General features: G+C 37.3%; 1 protein-coding gene across 3 annotated transcripts in view; it reads left to right on the forward strand.

Moving 5' to 3' along the window:
* The first annotated feature begins 6,204 nt into the window (after window positions 1-6,204).
* Window positions 6,205-17,643, forward strand: part of LOC106878812 (Bardet-Biedl syndrome 2 protein) — a 55,520-nt gene continuing 44,081 nt past the window's right edge. The window contains exons 1-3 of one of the 3 annotated variants that reach the window (XM_052967998.1): window positions 6,205-6,241; window positions 9,973-10,110; window positions 12,030-12,248. In XM_052967998.1, the coding sequence (XP_052823958.1) occupies window positions 9,994-10,110; window positions 12,030-12,248 (336 nt within the window). In that variant the 5' untranslated portion in view covers window positions 6,205-6,241; window positions 9,973-9,993. Of the gene's footprint in view, window positions 6,242-7,387; window positions 7,524-9,972; window positions 10,111-12,029; window positions 12,249-15,762; window positions 15,863-17,643 lie in introns of those variants that run through there. The other 2 variants (XM_014928154.2, XM_052967999.1) reach the window with 2 other exon arrangements.

Raw genomic sequence — 17,643 nt, forward strand, 5'->3', positions numbered from 1 at the left:
ATATGCATGTATATATGTATGTATGTATGTAGGTAGGTAGGTAGGTAGGTAGACAGGCTGGTATACTTTTATATTGTCAAACATTATACTCCTGGTAATGGCATAACCAGTCAGAAGGTTACTGACAGTTACACGCTAATTATTGCACTTCACAATAATGAAAATTTTTCAGACATCCTGGTTAGAAACACATTTTTTCTTTTATGTTGAAGGTGAATTTACAATCCTGGTTCATTCAATGGTGATAAAAAGTAGGATGAAAGGTTAGCTGTAAATGTTCTGCAAATGCTTGATGCAACACTGAGACCATAGTCTACAAAGTAAAGGTAGTGTTGTCCGACAACAGTGGAAGGACACACACTCAGAAATATATTGGGACAATGGTAGACCCTTTTAAGGTTAGGCTAAATGATCATCTTGGTCCTTATTTAGAATCCAGGAGAGGTGCAATGTTGCAACATTAGCCAGTGATATAAGGCAATTAAAAGAGGAGAGAATACTGAACAAGATCAACGAGAAGCTGTTGGAACAGCCTTGGCCATACCCGAGCAGAATTAATGAGATGGAAGAGAGTTCCAAATCAGGCAGTTCAAGGAAAAAAGCTATGACTGCAGAAAGACTTCCTTATTTGTGGAAGCACAACAGCATTGAGATAAAGACGCTGTGAGTTGGCACAAAGTGATCTGGAAATTAGTGAGAAAGTTTATCAGAGCACTTCCCATAGTAATAACAATAGAAAACATCGAGATTGACATCACATCAATGTGACATAGTTGCAGAATTGAAATAAGAGAGGGAACCAATCAAATTAGAGACTTGCCTGTGAACCCAGTCAAGGAGATCCCAATGATGAGATGGGGCATCTGCCCAAATATGACAACAGCATTCTATACCAGAACAAATAGTCAATTTATAAAGATACAAAATGGCCTCAGATGTGAGGTAGTCCTTTGACCCATACAATGATGCAACCTTACAGATGCAGACCTGCAAATTGACTGTATGTAATAAGCTCAAAAAAGATAGGTGAGAATGTAGGATCAAGCAATTTTAAAGAAGACTTTTCCTCAAGTGGTTAGACTGTCTCACCATGTAATACCTCAGACCTATTACTCATGTAAATGGAAGGGAGCGAGGGATCCTGCTTCCTACTGAGAGACAGGAGTTGGATCTTACCAAATATATATGTATATATACATGAGTTTGGTCTTACCATATAGATATATACAATGTATGTTTTTATATGTATGTGTCTATATGTCTTTGTGTGTCCCCTGCCACTGCTTGACAACTAGTGATGGTTTGCTTAAATTCCCATAATTTAGTGGACCTAGCAAAAGAGACAGATATAATAAATACCAGGTTACTAGGGTCAATTTGTTCCTAAACCCTTCAAGGTGGTGTCCTAGCATGCTCAAGGTCCAATGACTGAAACAAACAAAAGGTAAAAGATAAAGAAACATGTTCTATTGGATTAAGATCAGGGTTTTGGACAACCAATTTCAGATATTTGATTACATGAGTTCTTTTCTAAGCTTCGGATACTTTGTTTGCACGGTATGCAGTGCCATCTTTTTCAAAAAGCAGTGATCTTCTTATCAACTCCTGTATCGGAATAGCTGGTTAGTAGACCCTTTTCTAGTATGAAAAATACAGGCCCCCTTGCATATAGCCTCATCCCTTGCAATCCCCTCTCTAATTGAACATCCCTAATCTTGTAGGCTCATAAGTGCTGGTGCCACATAAAAAGCACCCATACTGGTGCTGTGTAAAAGCACCCAGTACACTCTGTAAAGTGGTTGGTGTTGGGAAGGGCATCCAGCCATAGAAACCATGCTAAAACAGCCCTTCAGCTGGTCAGCTTCTGTCAAACCGTCCAACCCATGCCAGCATGGAAGACAGACATTAAATGATGATGATGATGATGATGTGACACTATTTTGGACCACTCAAATGATTTTCAACAAAAATTAACTTTGATTTGCCTGTCACCCAAATTGACTCCACCCACTCACAAATACCATAATTGTTACTCCTCCATGCTCTGTTCCTTGCAAATCATCAGCCTTAGATTAGAAAATTAACTGAATTTGTTTTTTTCAGACCATACTATTAACAACCAAAGTTTATCTTCTATTTTGCAAAACTCTTTGATCCAATTGAACTTTCAGGTCTTAGTGAGTTTTGAAATCATTGGTTTCTTTCTTGCAACTCTTCATTTGTATCCAAGCTATCGTCACTATTGTTCTTTGGCAATTTGGTGACATATACATAGAGTTTTTAACCTTTCTCTCTGCCTTCTATTCTCTCAGAAACTTTATACAGCCTCTACATACACACACACATGTGTGTGTGAGAGAGAGTGTGTGTGCAGTTACGTGTATGTGCATGCATGCGCATGTGTATGTATATATAGATATACATATCTGTATGTGTGTGTATGTGTATGTATCTATTTATGTATATACATATATACAACACACTTTCAGTTTCTGTCGACCAAATCCAATCACAAGGCTCAGAAGACACTTGTCCAAGATGTTGAACGGTGGGACTGAACTCAAGCCCACATGGTCAGCAAGCATGCTATTAACTACACAACCATGCCTACATACATATTTATATATATATATTTAGAGAGTTAAGTAGATAGATAGATACTGTGTATACCTATGCACACACACTCACTCAATCACACACACACACACACACACATCCTGGAACTCATTGTTCCCAACGAATCATGATTTGAAAACAAAAATCCTGTGTTCCTGGTTATCTCGTGGGAACAGACACCAACTTTTATTTTGTCTTTTCTTAATTTTTTGACTGTATCATAAATATGGCTTTTGGCAACAGAATATGAGAATCTTGAACATAAACATTTATTTCATAAAAAAAGAAAACTTGTATAAAAAATTTTATCATCATCATCATCACCTTTTTGCATCCTCTTTCCAAGCTGGTATCAGCTGGACAAGTCATTGCTGCTTTGAATAAGTGAGAGGACTACATCTCACTTGTAAGTTTTATTTTTGGTTTGATTTCTGTGAGTGGATGCCTTCCTGACACTAACCAATTTACATAGTGTTTTTATGAGGAATATGTCCCTGGTTTTAGTAAAGAAATATGTATACCATTGTATTATATATTTTGTGTGTTCATCTGTATAAGCAACAAAAGAAACCATCTTTAAAATAACATTGGGACTTTATTCCTTCTTAAAGTGGTACAGTGGATCAAAACAAGAAATATTGCAAGTTTGTTATTGAGGTTGTTGTTCGTCCATCATTTTGTTAATTCAGCTTGAATCATCATTGGATGCATGGGCTCCGTTATATATCAATTCTCCTCTGAAATGGCAGGGTCTGCAAAACTCACCTCAATGAAAAGCTCTTGCCCCTCTGACTCATAAATAATTTGTCGCACCAATTTATGGAAAAAAGCAGGCTCCAGGACACATACAGGATTAGTCATTTGAAAGATATTATGTGCAACATGATTGGACCTTCAATCCAATCCTGCATGACACTCAACTGACCACAGGGCTCAATAACTCATATGATAAGTATTTTAACCAATCACAACAAATGGGCATGGTGAGCTTATATAAACCAATCTTAATGTTCTTAAATATGCAATAATACAAATTGGTCTCGCTACGGTGTATTGAATGTATTTTTTCATGGTGCTAGCACTAGAGATATTGCCATGCCTTCAACAAGACATTTAACAGAATGCACTGGTTGCATTTTATCATGGAGCCAGTATTAGAGAGAATAGAGACAAGATGATGATGGATAACAAGAGAGGGATAAATGGCTAGAGTGAGGAATAGATGTCAGTGCCTAATAGCCAGTGAGAGTAGAAAGTGTGTAGGGTGTAGATGCTTATCCGATGCGGTCCTGAATGTATATGCATGAAAATGGATGAGAGAGATAAGATCATAAGGACGAGAGAGAGAGAGAGAATTGGAGTAATGTTAGAGTGTTGGGGAGAGAGTCAGACAGTTGCAGTGGCATTCCTAATTACACTAGGAGCAATGGATGGTGAACAGGAAGCATCCACCACCATCCTTAGCTACACCAGCTACATAGTGTGGTGAGTTAAGGAGAAAGAGTGATTGACAGATGGACAAAACAACATGAGCGAAATAGCAATAAAGCAAAAGAAACTGTTAGGTAACTAAGTTGCACTCAACCGCATACATACAGTTATACATATATACCTACAGACAGACAATTTTAATTTTACAATTTCTGGGTTTGTGAACTTGCGAGAAATTGGAATGTCCTTATTGAATGTGGGCCTTAAGGGACATACGACTGTTTTGTAGCAGATAAATCAACTACATAGAAGTTTCCTTCCTGTCTTCTCTTTTAATGTATAGAACGTGTTCGTGTTGTTGTTTACTTAGGATTGGCTGGTGAGTAATACACAGCGTGTATCGAGCCAACGAGGAAGCTTCGACGTGGTCGCATTTGATAATGAAGTCCTAGATGTTTCTAAGATAACGTCATAGTTAGAACACCTTTGATCATTTTCCGGCTCAATCAGGCATTGACCTGAAGCTAATCAACAAGTGTTTAAACGGATAAAAATTGTTTACATGAAAATAAATTATGTGTCAAGGGACATAACACATTATAGGCCAGTTTATCTCCCTTACATTATGTTAGAGTGTGGCTAGGTTATTCTTAATTCCATTCAGGCCTTGTGCCTATAGTAGAAAGGATTTAAATTCTACTGATTTTTTTTCTCTCCAAACGAACACACTCTTTCAAAATAAATTTCTTCCTAGCCCTCGTCGATCTGACTAATAATCAAAAGTATTCTTGATGTAATTATCCTATCATATTTTCACATACACTCTATCTAAAATTACATTTCCCTAAGTCTTTAAGATAAGGTAATGATATTGAGGGAGATTTGGCTCTGAGGTTACTCCGTTGGTTTGTCTCGTATCACCGTATTCCTACAGGCTTAATCGCAGAAACATAATACTTTGTACCCACCGCTTCTCACTAACATGCAAATCCCAAATCTCATTTCTGTCTAAGTCACGATTTCCTTACCTTCTATACTCCATTAAACATTTCAGTTGTACACTGCTCTCTCTCTCTCTCTCTCTACTCTGTTCTCGGCCCTTTAGAGAGACTCAAAAGGGAGAGATGAAGGTAGATAGCTTTAAACAGAAGCTGCTTTGCAACTTGCATACTTGCAACAGAGTGGACCTCCGCTAAAGGAGTCCAAGGTGTCATATGGTGGTGTTAAATCGAAGGCCATATTGTCTATCACTCAAGAAGGCGGCGACAGGATTCGAGCTCAAGACATAAAGGACTGGAACAATACCATAATGAATCCTGTCTGATATTTTTACAGTTCTGAAAGTGATGAAAGACAAAGCTGAGTTCGGCAGGATTTAAACTTAAAATACCGAATGTCAGAACAAACATCGACGTTCTATTAATTCTACCTACACTCGATACTTTAATTTCTTTCTAAAAGGCAGTATCAACGCTTACATGCAATCCACTATTTCTTCCACTTTAAGGCGGGGGATTGACTTAATCACTCGAGTGTCGGTCAAAATACCTGGCGTTATTCCTCTAATTTCTGTGTTCAAATCCCGCAGAGGTCACCTTTGCCTTTTAATTTTCCAGATTCAAAAATATAAAGTACAAGGCATGAACTGGAGACGATTTAGGCGATTAACTCTTCTGCTTCAGTGACATTATCTCAAAGTCTCTCTTCCTCATTCCTATAAACTCATCTGCTCTCTCTAGCGAACTCCATCAGTTTTTTTAATTCTTTTATTTGTTTCAGTCATTTGACTGCGGCCATGCTGGAGCACCGCCTTTAGTCGAATCGACTCGACCCCAGGACTTATTCTTTGTAAGAATTTGTACTTATTCTATCGGTCTCTTTTGTCGAACCGCTAAGTTACAGGGACCTAAACACACCAACATCGGTTGTCAAGCGATGTTGGGGGGACAAACACAGATACACACACACACACACATATATATATATATACATATATACGACGGGCTTCTTTCAGTTTCCGTCTACCAAATCCACTCACAAGGCTTTGGTCGGCCCGAGGCTATAGTAGAAGACTGAACCCGGAACCATGTGGTTGGTAAGCAAGCTACTTACCACACAGTCACTCCTGCGCCTGCAGTTGTTTAACCGTCAACAAAAAAGCGTACATATTGAAAAAGAGTTTTGAACCTTTTCGGTAAAGATCCAAGTTTTCCTCCAAATTATGTGGTCTTGTGTTTAATCTTACTGTGCGGTACTTTGGGCAAGTGTCTTCTAGTATAGCTCTGGGTCGACAAAACCCTGTGAGTGGATTTGAAAGGTGGAAACTGAAAGAAGCCCGTCGATTGTATGTATGTACGTATGAATATACGTACGTATGTATATATCTTCTTTTTTTTCCGTTTTAATTTTAGAGTAAATTTTGACTAGCCACCTACTTGGTAGAAAGGTTGTAAAAGAAAGTATCTTCTTTTAAACATCATCCTTTAAATCGTAAGGTCTTGCAGATTTTCATAGTCCCAAATATTGTGATTATTTGTAGCCTATCTATCTATCTATCTATCTATCTATCTGTCAGTCATTATTCAGTTTATTTCAAGATTTCTTGCCAATAGAGAAAGAACAGGTTTCTAACCGAGATCCAAGGCTCCCTCGTTGGAATTTCAACAATAACAGGGTATTTTTGTATGTTCCCACCACCCCTTGACAACGGGTGTTGGTTTGTTTCTGTTCCTGTAACTTAGTAGTTCAGCATAAGTAGGCGATATAATACCAGAATTTAAAAAATAAGTACTGGGATAGATTCGTTCGACTAAACCCTTCAAAGTGGTACCCGTGCATAGTAACAGTCCAATGAATGAAACAAGTAAAAGATAAAAGGAAGATAAAATTTGAGATTAATTTTGGTTTTACCGCTGGGAGGAAGAAGCGAGTAAACTGCAAAATGTGTAATTAAACACCAAACGTCTATAATATAAAAACATCAGCGCCTCTGCCTGGCAGTCACCTGCGGTAACACCGTAAGTGCTTTCGGAAGTGTTTATAAAAAATGTTTTAGAGGTTGAACAACTTTTCCTTGGCCTCCTGAGTAATTAAATGAATGTGTGCCTCTATTTTACTGATCTTTTTTTTTTTTCTCTTGTTTCTTTTTACTTCTGAATGTTCTTAATCTTTACTTTTGTAAATTATGTTGTTTTCATTGAATTATAGCAAATAAAATATCAGTTTTACTACAAAAAAATTATATTTAAATGTAAAAAGGAGGAAAACAGGTTTATTTTCCAGAAATCAAATGCTGAAGTAATATTTTGATTTTTAACAAATGAAATCTTTAAATTGTATTCGCTCCGTGGCTGGTTAGCGATAACTTTAGCTTGGCTAACAACGCGTCGTTTGTTGCTGTAAAGAAATGTCAACGTGCTTTCAGTACACAAAATAATTTAATGATACCGAAATGTAATTGCACAAAATAGCATCAGGTGACGTATATTTTATAATATCGAAATCATTTTACTCTATCATAGTCATATTTGAACTTTTACCCGCATTGACTATTACTGTTGTTGTCGTTGTGGAGCCTAAACCAGCCATGACCGAACTGACCCATGATCAAAGGCGTTCCAGTTGTGACTTTTCCGTCTCTTTTTTCTTTTTCTTTTTTTTTTTACTATAGACTTAGTGTATAAACAACTACATTACACAATATGGTTTTCCTTTTCAAATATGTTAAAGTGTGATTTTGCGGGGAATTAAAGTTCGACTGATCACGTAGAGGTTTTGTCATTGGCTCTGGAATAATGTTTTGGTTTTCAATAAGGGATACGATGCTTAGGAAATCCCACCCCCAATTCTCTCTCTCCCTCCCTCCCTCTTACACACACACACACACACATACCTATACTGAAAAAACTTTCGTGCAGCTAGGAAAAGTAAATTCCTTTTTCACGAAAATTTGCTCGTTATTTCCCCAAATGCTAACGAACAATACTTCGATTAGGAATACCCCGCTTTACGTGAGAAATGCGCTCCTGGAAAACTTGTAGCACAAGATTCCGTAATTCAAAATTAATTTCCTATTGATTTTCAAGTTGTAAAGTGATAACAGTTTTTAAGAAACAAAATAGCAAAGTAAACTACACAATCACTTTTTATTTGCATGAAAACACAATTTTTTAATATACACTGTACAATATGTTAACATAAAAACATTTCAAGAAATACATTTGGGATAAATAAGAATCGTAATAGAATACAATTTTACATCAAAAGATGTTGACAGCTGAGGGATGGTGGTGGTGGTGGAATGAAAGTTACTGAGATAATGAAGGATACTGTCTTCTATCTTCTAGTTTAACATCTAAAGGAAAAAACTTATCCGAATTTGTTGTTGATATACAACTCGTTGTAGGAACTGAACTTATTGTAAACACCTCTTCTAATTCAATCACGAGTTACTTTGTCATGTCATCCACTGTTTTTTTTTTCAAACACTACACCATTTGTAAGGGCCATCAGATTTTTCTGAATTTGATGTAGACTTTCTGCTTGTAGAAAACTTGTAAAATCACAGATACAGTCTTACAATGAAGTTTTTCAAGCACCATTCAAAGTTGAAGATTTTATTTTATTTCATAACATAATTGTGTTATCCACAGCATACATTTTGTTGAACTTCTTGCAGAAGTCTCTAACTGTAGATTTATTCTTCATGTCAATTAGTTTCATAAGTTGTGTGAAAGCTCTTCTCAGATAATATATTTTGATGTTAGTTATCACAACTTGTCTAAAATGAGCTGTGATTTGTTGGAAATATTATGCCTGTAAACCACTCCTTGAGAAGGCTCTTAGTTATCCATGTGTTCTTATTTGAATCTCAAAGCAGAGATAAATTAAACTTTGTGTAACCCTTGAAAGCCCTTGGATTTTCAGGGCTTTAATTTCATATCACGTTTTACATTTCCTCCCCAAGGTGTCAGATGCTTTTAGGAAGCTTAAATTCCTAGTGTTGACTTTTCTTCTTGAGAAATAAATGTTCTAGTAGGCATGTGCTTCCAGAAAAATACAGTTTCATCAACACTGTATTCTTGCTCTGGTATAGGGGTGGCGAGCTGGCAGAAACGTTAGCACGCCGGGCGAAATGCTTAGTGGTATTTCATCTGTTTTTAAGTTCTGAGTTCAAATTCCACAGAGGTCAGCTTTTCTTTTCATCCTTTCAGGATTGATAAATGAAGTACCAGTTGCATACTGGGGTCGATCTAATCGATTGGCCCCCACCCCAAAAATTTTTGGCCTTGTGTCTGATTCTTGCTCTGGTATGTAGCCCTCTTTTTTTTATTCAACTACCCTAGAATAATTGTTAGCAGTCTCTGGATTAGCGCTGACAGCTTCACTTGTTATTTTTGTGTTGTGCAAATTCAAGTACTTCTTAAACATTTCAAACCAGCCTTTACTAACCTTTAGAAGTTTCACTTTCCTTTTTCTGCAAGTCAACATACCAACTTTAGGCTTTTTTTAATTACCTTTATGCTTATCAGTACGTTACCTTGGATATGAACCATAGTTCATACACCCAAGAGCCTTTCCATTATAATAATCACATTAGAGCTATGAAAATGTAAGACCCAATCGATTAAGGGAGTGGTTTTATTAGCACTTGATTTAATTTTCTCTCCATTGTTACCACTGTAGACATTGCAAGCTCTAATGTTTTGGCAGTGTGGGTGATTTGGCAAAAGAGTGGTTTCCCATGGAAAGAAGTGTTGATACCTGAGAATATTAGTCTTCACAGATGAGGTGATACAAGGTGCAGACAAGTAAAGATATGCTGTGTTGTAGATTATGCTCATGGTGATGGTGGTGGTAGTGGTGATGTTTTCCCATTAAATATCCTTGGAAAAGATATTAATCATTTATATTATTTATTCACAGATCCAATATTTGTGTCACAAAATGTTGGTTCCTGTATTCTCTCTGAAGTTGAACCTAAAGATCCGGCCTCGTCTGGTAACTATTGGCAATTACTTTGGAAACTACCCAGCATTAACTTGTGCCACAAGTGGAGGAAAGGTAACTATAAACATATTGTTTACAGATGATCATATTCTCAACTCATTATATTATAAAGTTCATGTTGAATGGGACTTCAAGTTTTGCATAACAACTTATTCCACCATGCACTTTACAATAAATTTAACTCTTTTATTATTGAGTCACCTCAAGGCAGCAAGCTGGTGGAATTGTTAGCATGCCAGGCAAAATGCTTTGTGGAATTTCATCTGTCTTTACATTCTGATTTCAAAATTCAATCATCCTTTCATGGTCGATAAAATAAGTACCAGTTAAGTACTGAGGTCAGAGTAATCAATTTACACCCTCCCCCAAAATTGCTGGCCTTGTGCTAAAATTTGAAACCATAATTGAGTCACCTCATCAGTAAATGTTCCATTATTGTTCTTAAAGCAGCTTTAAAATAATGACCTTAATATAAATGTTTGGTCTTTTGGGGGGGGGGGGGTATAGGTTTTTATCATTAGACTGGCCATGCTGGGATACCACGTTGAGGAATTTGTAGTTGAATGAATCAACCCCAGTACTTGTCTTTTAAAGCCTGATGTTTATTCTTTCAGTCTCTTTTACCAAACTGCTTAGTTACAGAGACATAAACACACCAACACTGGTTGTCAAGCAGTGGTGGGGAACAAACACAGACACAAAGATGCACACACACACACGCACACACATACACACACATGACGGGCTTCTTCCAGTTTCTGTCTACCAAATCCACTCACAAAGCTTTGATCAGCTCAAGGCTATAGGAGAAAATACTGACCCAAGGTGCCATGCAGTAGGACTGAATGCAGAACTATGTGGCTGGGAAACAAGCTTCTTACCACACTGCCACAGTTACATCTATAATACAAAACCACTCCTTAAAAGTTTCTGTGACTTTTGGGAACATTTGCATTATAATTATCCTATCAGACTGGCTAACCAAGACTCTTAAACACCCTTCATAGTTTCCAGTTTAACACCACCGCTTCTTCTCTTGGGATCCTTTAGTAGTGTTCACTCTGTTGCAAGTATTTTGATTAGGTCTACAGTTCACTTCCGGTCCATGTTATTCTTTCTTGCCAGGCATGGCTGTGCGGTTTGTAAGCTCACTTTGAAATTAAATGATTTCAGGTTCAGTCTCACAGCATGGCACCTTGGGCAAGTGTCTTCTACTATAGCTCCTGACTGGCCAATGCTTTTTTGAGTGAATATGGTAGACAGAACTGTTGAAGTCCATTGTGTGTGCGTGTGTGTATGTATGTGTGTAAGGGCCCATGGCTTAGTGGTTAGGATGTTGCACTCGCACTCTAGCAATCATGATTTTAATTCCTAGACTGGGTGGTGTGTTGTGTTCTTGAGCAAAACACTTCATCTCACGTTGCTCTGTGATCACTTCGACACCTGACACATGATACACAGTGCACCTGTTCATACAATGTTGATTTGATGGAGAGAGTGAGTTAATGTGCGGCACAAACATTTGATCACTATAAACAAACCATTTGTACAGGTCGTTCGGCAAAAGTTGAATGCTCATACATTGTTATCAATGAGATTCCATCATATATGTGTGTGTGTATATATGCATATGTATGTGTGTGTCTTTGTTTCTGTGTTTGTCACTCACTTCCTCTGCTTGACAGTTGGTGTTGGTTTGTTTATGACCTTGTAACTTAACAGTTTAGCAAAAGAAACAGATCTGTTTGACTGAAGTCTTTCAAGATGGTGTCCCAGCCACAGTCCAATGACTGACACAAATAAAAATGAAAAAAAAAAAAAAGAAAGAAATATAAAGTGAAGAACATAAATTGACTGTAAACAGTAAAAGAATAACAAGCTAGCGCTTATTGTCCTGATACCAAATGGGTATATTTTTACTTTTTGCTTAGATGTTAAGAAAATTACTTTTATTTTTGTTTTTTGCTTACTAGGTTTTCATTCATACTCCACACAAAGTACCTGATGTATCAAAGTACGGAAGTCCAAACCCTGGTGGTGAAGTCTCTCTATTGAACATTAACCAGAAGATTTTTTCACTGTGTGCTGGCCACCTGAATCCATCACTGGATTATGATGTATTGATGATAGGAACTGAGAACAATCTATTGGCTTATGATGTCTTCAGAAACACTGACCTTTTCTACCGAGAAGTAAGTTGTAATTAATTTGTTGTTATTTTCATATGAAATTTGCTTTATTGTGCATACTTTTTTATTGTAAAATCTGGAATCCTAAGATGGCACAGAAATTGAAAATTATATTGTTTGTCCCCATATTAGAGTTAGTTTTGTTATATGGTGTTGAAACTTGGACCCTCACCAAAAAAACCTTGAAAAATAAATAGACAGCTGCTACACAAGAATATTAAGAATGGGTCTAAATATTACATGGAGAGCTCATTTAGCCAACAAGCAACTTCATCAAGATCTACCCAAAGCAACAGAAGATTCAACAGAGAAGAATGAGGGTTTCTGGTCATTGCATCATGCAACCCAGAAGGACCTGTGTGTCAACTGGTCTTATGGCAATCAGTTGAAGGAACAGTCAACGGAAGAAAACATCTAACCTATGTGGACAACTTGCTTCAGGACAGCTGAATGGTAAATGTTGATGAATTAAGAACATGCATGGGGCGGGGGGAAGGGCATAATAGATGGCGTGCTCTGCTCACATGAAATCATTAAAGCATGTGGGAAGATAGCCAAACTAAACTTACGTTTTCTTTAACTTATTGTAGCTTTTCCATGAGTGGATATTTTTGTACTGCTTAATCATGGGAGGGAAGGATGGCACTCATTGCCCTATATTTTTTTCAAGGCTTCTACTATTAATAGGAAGAATGGAAAAAGTTATCTCCAAACTGGAGGCTTGTGCCAGGAAGTGAAGACCAAAGAAAACATGGAAAGAAGTTGTGAAGACTAATCTCAGGATGTGGAACCTCACAAGGAACTGTAACATAACAAATGGTGAGCTGCTGTCCTGCAGAATATGTGAAGAATCTACAGGCATGGTAAAACAGGACTAAAATGATAAGGATGGTGGTGATGATTATAAAATGAAGAGATTCTGTGTTGAAACTGTCTCTTCCAGCCATAAAAATAATGAAAACAATGATGACAGTGGTGGTGGTGGTGTGTGTGTGTGTGTATATATATACACACACACACACACATATATATATATATATATATATATATATATATATATATATATAATCAAAGGTGCAGAAACAATGCACTTCAAAGGTAACATAATCCATGAATCAGGTACTTCAAATCAGATGGACTGTGTAATAAGAAGTTTGTTTCCCAGTCACATAATTTCAAGTTCAGTTTCAATGCATGGCACTTTGTGCAAGTGTCTTCTTGTGAGTGGGTTTTGTTGATGGGAATTGAAGGAAGCTCTGTGTGTGTGTCTGTGTGTGTGTGTGTGTGTGTGTGTGTGTGTGTGTGCGTGCGTGCACGTGCTTGCCTGTCTCCTTATATCATGATAGTTGTAAACAAGTGTCACGATCATACAAGCAGTGTCTTTTGTCTCCAGTCTTTCTGATCTTGCAGAAATATTACTTTACTTGGTAAAAAGTGAGGGTTGGCAACAGGTAGGGCATCCAGCCATAGAACATTCACCTCAACTGTTTGGCCCATGCAAGCATGGAAAAGTGGACGTTAAACAAGACACGCATGCTTACACAAACACACGCACACACTCACACACATATGTACATGTATATATATGTGTGTGTGTGTTTGTGTGTAAAATGAACTTTAATTTTTTTTTTTAGCCTTTGCTGTTTTTGGATTTCTGTAGTGTTAAGCAGATGAGAAATAAATTTCCCCCCTCTTAATAATTTGTTGGTTTACTGTGGTAAATATTTCCTTTGATCTTCACAGTGCAAGCCAACAAATCACTCATCAGTTTGATAATGGCTAATCACAGTACTTGCTTAGAGCTCAATGAACTTAACCTTTAAAAAAAGCATCTGCACTGCACTGCACAGTGTGCAGTGTGCAGTGCAGATGAACTGCTGACCTCGAAACAAGTTTGTTCATGTTTAACTGATCCAACCACTCATACTCTCATGCGCATATACTTAAATTATGGGACATTTTGTTTCTTTAATTCAGCCAAGGGAGCAGAGAGGCTGTGTCTCTCATCTTTGCAAGTCCTATATGTGTGATCTCAGTCAAGTCCACCCAGTCAGGTGAAAATGATGTTATCAATAACCTGCTTGAACAACTGTAGGTCACTTTTGACAACTCTGGGCAGATGCTTGAGACAAAATGGGCCCTGCTAAATGAGCCCAGAAACCAAATAGTGTGCTAAACCTCTGTCTTTATCAACAAGTACACAGTTAATTTGCTTTGTCTGTAAAACAACAAAAAATACTCCATCAAATTGAAGTAACAACTGTGAAACAGTATATAGGAGATAAAAATGGCATAAAAAGAATAGAATGTAATAAACTTGCAGTAAGAAACTCTAGGGAGAGCGGAACAACAAAATGTCTTCTGAGAAGCCCCACTCATAGTGTTTTGGTACTTAACTTCTTACAGCTGTGCCACATCCAGGTCATGATACTTCGATACTCCACTTCTTCCACATTCTGTGCCATTGTCTGCTTTGTAACCCACCTGGGTGGTTAAGATGCCCCAGATGTCTGGTACTTCAGGTGTTATAATTAAGAGAAAGTCGTAGATAAGTAAAACACACGTAATTGTCACTTTCAAGTATGTTTGATCTGGTAGCATGTATCACACTTTGGCTAATTGTTTTAGGTAGCTATGGAGTTGCAAGCAGACATAGACACACTCTTGACCTTTCCACCCTTAACCTAGCGGAACATCAAAGATATAACAGCTGAAGAAACCAAGGCTGCATCAGCACTGTGCTGGTACTCATTCTCAACTGTGTAGACTGGAACAACTTGAAACATTGTACCTTGTCCAACGACACAATGCACCACCTGATCCAGGAATCAAACCCACAACCTTATGATTGTTAGTCCTATACTCTAACTACTAGACCATGTGCAGTCACTGCAGGAACGTTAAATAATAATCCTTTTCTACTATAGGCACAAGGCCTGAAATTTGGTGGGAGAGTGTTAGTTGATTCCATTAACCCCAGTGTTCAACTGGTACTTATTCCATCGACACCAAAAGGATAAAAGGCAAAGCTGACCTCAGCAGAATTTGAACTTGGAATGTAAAGCTGGAAGAAATGCCACTAAGCATTTTTCCCAGCATGCAAACGATTCTACCACCTTATCCACCTTTAGATAGTTAAATAATAATAAAATACATTAACAAAGCTAACATACGTACTGATGGCAGCAATAGAGTCATTGATCCACTGAAAAATCAATTGTTGTCTTTGCTAACAATGAAGTCAATGTAACTTTGGTTAAAAGGCATGAACTTTCTGCATTTTACTGATAGAACAGTATTTTCCGTTGTTTTAAACAGCTGTTGACATATTTCATTGAATTACTCAGAATTGAAATCAGTCTGTGAAAATTTATTTTTCTTTTATTGATTCCTTTTTTTCCTCTTTCTATATTATCTAAGAGGAAGAAAAACTGAATAGCAATTTATGCAATTGCTGTCTCATATTTCTTTGTAATACCTGTAAATCTATTGCATCATGAACATATATTAGGCAGTTCACATATGCATCTAAAAGAAATTTTCTTTCATACATACATACATGCATGCATCCATCTAACCAGACAAGAATACATGAGTGTTGTATATTTGTCAACAGAGTAAGTATATAAATATTTATACAATACAATATTATAAGTGCATTTCAACTAATTGAACCATTTGGCTTTGAACATGAGAGTTCATGGAGAACCAATCCTAGTACCCATCAGGAGGGTTTGCATCCAGAGTATGGTGACAGCTCTCAGCTACTGGAGGTCAGGAAGTGTCACATCTAATTTGTGGTTGTTGTGAAAAACTGGAACCAAAAAACCCATAGGAGAAATTCAGGGAGAAATGATGCCCTTTGCATATGGGTTGAAGTGTATTTATGATATCTGCAAAGTGGGGTTAGGGCATAAGTGTGGATAGTATGGAGTTGGTGTGTGCAGGGGGAGGGAGCAGAAAATTGGGATGGGATGAGTGTTCAATTTTAAATCATGTGTGGACATGTGTGTGTGTGTGTGTGTGTAATAATTTGTGTATGGCAAACCTGGTGCTGGAAACTAATGTTTATAATCATGTTGCAGTCTGCCTGTATCCAAGCACTTATTTTGTTTCATGTGAGCAAGATAAGAAAATTTCATTTTTGTATAGGATGAAGAGATTTTTTAGGTCTTTTCTCTACCAGGCATTGGTTGCTTACACCTCCTGATGCTATTGAAGTAAGGCTTGCACCTCTCTAGTACTTTCCACTTGATGTTATAATCTATGTTGCTTTCTTTGGCCTCTGCAGAGATGATGCTTTGACAATACTGAGAAGGGCAAATGACTACACATTTGATAAGTGTAAGAAAGACATAAGCCATTCCTTGAATTGTCTTGGACTCCAGGTCACAATAGAAATCAGCCTGAGGGTGGTTGATTCCTTCGATATGGCCTTGCCCTTTAGGACACTAAACAAGTGTCTGACATGATACAGCCTGTCATTCAGCCATAATGTTCAGGAACCTGATTAAGGGAGTCAGCAAATGAACCTCATACCTGTCTTTGAGAAGAGAGATTCTGAATGTCATGACCTTGACTTCAATGAGACCCTGGTACCACAGCATTTAAGAGTAAAAGATTAATTCCATGGCCACCGAGAGAAAATGCGACCAGAAATGTTTGTGGTTTACACCTCACTTCTCTCTGAATGTAAAAACCTGTATAGGTAAGATATTTCTTCAGTTAGTAGATAAACACTATCCCCAAATGTATAGAAAAATATTTAATAGATATATCATAAGACTTTCTTTTTGCTGTGCACCTAATGTAAAGGAAATATTTGTAGGTAAGCCCATGCCTGAAACAAAACTGGAAAGGTCATGTAAGGGCAATACTGCATGTCCACTTAATGGTCAATGCAAAACAAAGACTGTACATGAAGTGGAGGTGATGTCACAGGTCCCTGTGACTGAAAGTCTCTTTGGGACCAGATTTAACAACCCTAAGTCCTCCTTTAATATCCAGAACAAGCAAAATGTCACAGCCTTAGCTAGGCATATATAATTTCCAAAAGAAAATGCATGAATTACAGCATCAAATGAAGAGTACTGGAGCCTTACTTCAATAACTGCAGGAGGTACAGGCTATAAATATATATATATATAATAAATCTGAGGGTAGCAAAAAAAATTTTAGAAATTCTATTTGCCACCAGTGGTCGAGCAAGAAGAAAAAATTAGTCAATAGTCTATATATTATTGATTTAAAATACAGTGTACATTTAAACACATCAGAGATGTCCATAATAGGACATCTAACCTGCTAGAAGGAGCAGTCAAAACTCCACACCACAAATTAGGGATAATTTCGAAAGGGAATGAAAAATAAAAACATTTACCATATATATATATATATA

This window comes from Octopus bimaculoides, chromosome 5, assembly GCF_001194135.2.
Source record: "Octopus bimaculoides isolate UCB-OBI-ISO-001 chromosome 5, ASM119413v2, whole genome shotgun sequence".
Classification (NCBI taxonomy): Eukaryota; Metazoa; Mollusca; class Cephalopoda; order Octopoda; family Octopodidae; genus Octopus; species Octopus bimaculoides.